General features: G+C 38.5%; 1 protein-coding gene across 3 annotated transcripts; it reads left to right on the top strand.

The window, feature by feature from the left end:
- The first annotated feature begins 214 nt into the window (after window positions 1-214).
- LOC21410178 (zinc finger protein ZOP1) lies at window positions 215-3,590 on the top strand. 3 transcript variants are annotated; one of them, XR_002903239.1, is made up of 6 exons: window positions 215-549; window positions 1,048-1,248; window positions 1,872-1,956; window positions 2,081-2,176; window positions 2,278-2,700; window positions 3,244-3,590. XR_002903239.1 is itself a non-coding variant. In XM_024173216.1 (6 exons), exons 1-5 carry the CDS (start codon window positions 541-543, stop codon window positions 2,637-2,639), a joined length of 753 nt encoding a protein of 250 aa, XP_024028984.1. In that variant the 5' UTR covers window positions 215-540; the 3' UTR covers window positions 2,640-2,664; window positions 3,244-3,590. The 3 variants fall into 3 exon arrangements, 2 of the variants coding, with proteins under 2 accessions (XP_024028984.1, XP_024028983.1); XM_024173216.1 differs by having other exon boundaries at window positions 2,278-2,664; XM_024173215.1 differs by lacking the exon at window positions 3,244-3,590 and having other exon boundaries at window positions 2,278-2,779.
- Window positions 3,591-6,000: the final 2,410 nt, after the last annotated feature.

Below are 6,000 nucleotides of genomic sequence, written 5' to 3'. Positions count from 1 at the left end.
AAATGAGAACCTCCCCTCTTTCTCTCATTCTTTCTTGAACGAGAAGATATTTCACGTTTTTTTTTTTTTGTTTAAATTTTTTTGCGCTCTTTTCTTTTAATGTTTATTATTTTAGGAAAAAGGTATTTTTGGACACTCAATCAAATTCATTAAACTCAACGGTATGCACCAAAACTTATAAGTTCTAAAGGTACGAAACTGAGTAGAACTTTTAGAGGCATTTTCCTAAATCAAAATCACCCGCAATACATCCCCCCCCAAATAGCCAAAGGCCAAAGCCAACACCCAGAGCAAAGTTGCAAGGACCACCGGCCACAACGCGCCTGACCATCCCCGCCGCCGTCGCGGCGACGTTTCATTGACCGCAAAACTCGGAAGTTGCCGATGTGCGCACATACGATAGCGATTCGAATCAGACGTTTCTTCTGACCTGTGGCTGTGACAAGGGCAACAGGCAGTAAACAACGCATCCACCGATTTTCGAATTACTTGCTTTGCAAGCTCCTTATTACGGCTCTAACGGTCTGATTTTTGGCAACCATGACTGAGGTATTTTCCCCCCATTCTCTCCACTTTGGATTCTCAATTCCGACTTTCAAGCTTCTGGTAAAGATTGCTCCTTTTTCCTATTTTTGCTCTTGGAGTAGCTAAACCTAATAAATTCGTGTATGTGTTGAGAGAAAATATGAATTGGGTTTGATTTGGGGGAAAGTTTGGGTTTTTCTTGAATTGGGTTCTTGGTAGAAGGAAGAACTTCTTAGCAGTTGTTGAAATCTGGTCTCAAATCTTAGAACTTGAAAGGGATATTTTTGCTATGTTCCAATGCAGGAATTAGGGTTTTTTATGTACTCAGGCAAGGAAATTTCAATACTGTTCTAGTATTCTTAGTAGGAAAATTTTTCATTCTGTTAATTGGAATTTGGAAATGTAGAATGAATTTGTTCAGTCAGTATTACAACTCATTCAATTTCTTTTCTTGTTATTGGCGTTTATTTATTTATTTATTTATTTATTTATTTTCCCCTTTCCGTTGTCCGTTTGCTGCAGTATTGGGTTAGCCAGGGTAACAAATGGTGTGACTTCTGCAAGATCTACTTATCAAATAACCCCGCTAGCATTAGGAATCATGAGCTCGGTCAGCGTCACAAAGATAATGTGGCGAAGAGGCTTGCTGATATGCGGAAAGAGAAGGCTGCTAAGGAGAAAGAAGAAAAAGAAGCGGCGCGACTCCTTGAGCAAATAGAAGCAGTGAGTATTAAACACATATGGCTTTGTTTATGACTATTATTGAGAGCTTTAAGGTGGTAATTCTGGTAATTTGTAGTGGCTAGCAGTTCGATGTAGTTTTGAAAATGGTATAGGTTTATAATAACCGTATTCTTTCCTGGTGACGACATGTTCGGAAATTGTGGCCTTTTTTATTAGTTTGCGCGTTTGTTAATGACAATTGAGTAATATAACTAAGAGATCAGATTGCATGTTGAGATTGTTTTAGGTGTGAAATTAATTGAAAATATTAGAAGTGCATGAGCTAGGCATGTAACTTAAATCAATCAAGGACAACTAAGAGTGGTTTGAGGGACACTGCTTTGGTCTTTAGGGAGTTGTGACAATGCCGTGGTGTTTTTAATGGTCATTGAAGGAGTAAAATTTTAAATAATTTTCTGACCATAGGAAGGATGTACGAAGATAGTACAAAAAGATAATATTTTTGGCCTTAAATGATACGAATAGTTACTAGTAAGGTGATATTTCCTCCTCGGAAGGTAAATGCAACGAAGGTCGTTCGTAAAAGAAAAAATTTTGTGAGGCACATCACATTGAATAATGCCAATGTTATAGATGCTGATTACTGGTCATAATGTTTACAGAAAGCAAGGCGCAGCTATCAGAAGGACATGACAAACCTTAAGGATGCCCGAGATTCACATGCATTAGATATAGATGGTCAAGAGGGTAACTTTACAATCTCAAAATGAGTTGGAAAAATTAGTTTTGCAATGTCCTAGCAATTTAAATAAGACTGGTTTCATTTTGATTCCATTACTGCTTAAACTGAAACAGCTCTGAATGATGACAGAATGGGAGTATGACAGCACTTCAGGTTATTACTACAATCAGACCAATGGTTTTTACTACGATTCAAAGTCAGGCTTCTACTATTCCGATACTATAGGTATAGATTGAGTTTAATTTCTAATTATGTCTTAAATTCGTTTTCTTGAAGGTATCCTCCTAGAATGTGTTGTAACGGCATTTTTAATAAGTGCTTTACAGGCAAGTGGGTGACACAGGAAGAGGCCTATGCAACACCTCAGTTTTCATCAAATGCTGGACATAAAGAAAAAACTTTGAAAAAGCCAGTGTCATCTTCAGAGTTGGGACTAGTTAAAGAAAACAAAACTGCTGCTAAAGGTCAAAATGGGGCTCCACCCGGGCCAGTTGTTTCAGGTTCTGTAAACCCCAAGAGATCTGTTAAAGGTGCTCCTTCATCACTTACTGTTGGCAAGAGAAAGAGGCCAGATGAGAAGCCAAAGGCTGTATCTAAAGAAGAAGCAGCTGCGCTTAAAGCAAGGGTGGCTGCAAAGAAAAGAGTTGAAGAGAGAGAGAAGTCGTTGCATGGCCTTTACAGACATTGATTTGATTGCCTGAGGAAGTTCCTAAGTATGCTTTTAAAGTTTTCTCGGCTAATTGCATCTGGTTCGTAATTTCCAGTGTATAAGTTGCCGTAGTCTGTATAGTAGCTAGAATGGTTGTTGCTATATCAACTTTTCATGGATCTCTTTTTTATTCTTCTTTAATACAATTTGTTGTCAATTGTTAACATTTTCTTTAGCACCAAAAGAAATAAATAAATAAATATCAACGTTTCAACTGTCAGTGAAACCTTAATTGAATAGGTATACGCGAACGGAAACTTGTAACAAATGAAAGGGCATATCCGTTTTAAATCAATTGTGTAGAATCAAGAACCAAAACTTGATATGTCAAGAAATCATGGGAATGTTATAAACATGGTTCGAATTTTCGTAGCAATAACTCATGTTGTGGGATGTGAATCGGCCAATATTGCTTGCCTTCTTAATGTGGAGGGTGTGTATTTATTTTTATTGGGATTTATTTATATATTTTTCTTCTGAAGGAGTGTTTCACTATCCAAGTTAGACACCCACACAAGTTGGGTAGCTTTAACTTAATATTTTTATAGTATTCTGATGCATGCTTTTGGGATATCTTTTGCAGGCCATGAAAAGTATAAATGCAACTGTGCATGTTGGGCAAAGTTGGATCTGAAGTATGCTGGTTTCTTGTAAACTGGTACCTTCTCTGCAGAACTGTGATCTTATTGATTGATGGCTATTAAAACGTATGTGGAAGGCTATTATGGTGAAAGTAACTTCATAAAGGTTGCCTTTGAGTGTAGAAGTTTCCATTGTGCACTACAAGGGGATGGAGCTAGTTTAACTTTACAGTGCTTGGTAGCTTTCTTCACACGGGAAATGTGGGCTGAATTTTGTTTTTCATAGTTTAATTATTTGCATGGTTTCTTTGGAACCTCGTTGAGATCTAGACATACACTAACAGAAACATGCACGATTGTTTTTTTTTTTTTTTTTTTTTTTTTTTACGAGTCAAGTGAAACATGTGATTATTTTGGGGTCACCTGGTTGAATTTGTATACCTTTAAATGTGGATTTCTTTAATTTCTCTTCTCCAATTTATTATCTTTGCTTCGTTCTCTTTTCAACGAGACTCTTGGTTGGAACCACGACGTTAGGCTCATTGCATTAGGTTGATTTTATGAAAAATGCTCAATGCTCATTGCATTAACTTTGTTCTGAAGACAGACCTATAAGATCAACCTGAACTAAGCTGGTCTTCATACTTCAATTAACCATCAAAGTGAAGCCAACAAATCTAGATATTCCATTGGAAAAACGACACTGAATATAATCATATTATTTAGAGTCAATATATACTGATTCTCAGGAAAAGAAAAATGTGGATAGTTAAAAGAAAACATTCTTCTTTATGTAAACTTTCGTCTCTTAGTAAAATGAGGCTTCGATCTAATTCTCTATTACATAAGTACCAATAGTTCCAATGCCTTACGTTTCCCCCATAGAAAAGAAAAAAGAAAAAAGTTGGAATGCCTTGTCCTCATCATGCCTGTTGTGAACACTGAAAACATTTGTAATGGTAGTTTCTCAAGTATAATCATAGTTTCAGAACCACATGGCACTTTTGCTTACCTACAGCAAAACAACGGTCACCAATGCTCAACAGACGTCATTTTCCAAGAGTGATCCTGCCCAACCCGACGGGGATGAGTAGCTCTCTCTCCCACCAGGTGGGGTTCACTTCTTGTGAGAGTAACTCAACTTACTCTATTAGGTCACATGACATTTGTCGAGACTAGTCAACCAAGAGTTCGACCAGATCAAGGTCTCATTCACTTCACCGATTTGAGTTTAGAATTCGAGTTTTGTTACAGTAAAAAGCTTAAAAAACAAATCACATCTAATTTTTTAGTTACAATAAAAAGCTCTCACACAAAGTCACATCTCAACTTGAATTAAAAACTTAAATCAGCGAACTAAACGGACCACAAGTCTGAAGAGTAGCCTGACTAAACTGATCAGCTAGTGTACGACTAGATCGAGGCCCAATTAAAGAGTAGGCTGACCAAATCGACCATGCTAGTGTCCGACGAGGTCCAAGATCACTTGAAGAGTAGTTCGATTAGACTGACTAGGCCATGTCTGATCAGGTCTATGACCTCCTGAAGTGTAGGTCGACTAGGCCGACCAGGCTAGTGTATGACTAGGTCCAAGAACACCTAAAGAGTAATTTGACTACGTTTCGAGACCACCTGAAGAGTAGGCCTACTAGGTCGAGTTCGACTAGGTTTGGGAGCACATAAGAGTAGTTCAGCTAGGCCAACCAAGCTAGTGTCCGACCATACATAAGACCTAATCTAATTAGGATTGCCAGTCGTCGAACTGAACCAAAGCCTACCTAACACAGAGTTACCGAGCAAGATAAGTGGCCAATTAGCCAACAACTGCCACATGACATCCTCTTTGTAATCCCTGCTGCAAGGCACCCAACCAATGGGGACGTGACGTGTGTCATGTGATCTTAGACATGGGTATAACCATACACCTGAGTCCCCTCCAGGTTTTGAGTTGGATCTGAGCACCACCTATACCCAATAGTTCTCTATAAATACCAAGCTTATTGACTCACCAAGTAAGAGCATGCTCCCCTTGTCTAACCTCTGCCTCTCCACTTGCTCTTTTTAATCAATAAGCTGATTTGAGAGTCAAAGTGTCTTTGACAAACATCTTGTAAGTGTCATCACTTTGAGGCTATCTACCCTTCTGTTGTAGGCCAGGACAAGAGGAGCCAGGAGTCCGAGAGCAGTGCACTGTCGCATGCGGTGTTGTGTTAAATTTGAACATGAACTGTCCATTGTTATTCATTAAATATTTGGAAAAAAAAAAAAAAAAACAAGCAAATCTACGCCATGCAATTAGGTTAGAATTCTTTGGAAGACCAGCCATTTAATAATAGGAAGGACCAAAGTTCTTGCCCACCGCAGGCTGCACGTGGTTTCCTTTGCAAATTAGAGATCAATGGGCCTGAGCTCTGCACTTATATTCTACAAATTCTCCGTTTACTAATGTTGACTTGGCGGGTTAATGTTGGCCCATCTTTTTGACTTTGAAAAGTCAGCATTTTCGGCCCAACCTCTGAAGACTGAGCAATAAGTGAGAGGAGATAATAAATGGTTTCAGACTTCTTAAACAAATTTTGGTATTGTGATGTTTCCATAATAAGATTTTATTACTTTGATGTGGGGAACATGTGATTAGCCACGTGGTTGAATGTGGTTGGACCTGTTCATCTTTTTGTTTTCACACGTCCAATTGTTGTGCTTTTCTTGGGCATGTCTCATGATCCTTTGGTGTGGTCCAAGCTGCAGTGTGACACTGA

The sequence above is a fragment of the Morus notabilis genome, unplaced genomic scaffold (assembly GCF_000414095.1).
Source record: "Morus notabilis unplaced genomic scaffold, ASM41409v2 Scaffold45, whole genome shotgun sequence".
NCBI classification, from domain to species: domain Eukaryota; kingdom Viridiplantae; phylum Streptophyta; class Magnoliopsida; order Rosales; family Moraceae; genus Morus; species Morus notabilis.
This window is presented reverse-complemented; position numbering and strand designations above follow the sequence as displayed.

Coding starts and splice junctions, on each gene's coding strand:
- LOC21410178 (XM_024173216.1), top strand. Junction 1,249..1,871: donor TCCTTGAGCAAATAGAAGCA/GTGAGTATTAAA, acceptor TAATGTTTACAG/AAAGCAAGGCGCAGCTATCA. Junction 1,957..2,080: donor AGATATAGATGGTCAAGAGG/GTAACTTTACAA, acceptor GAATGATGACAG/AATGGGAGTATGACAGCACT.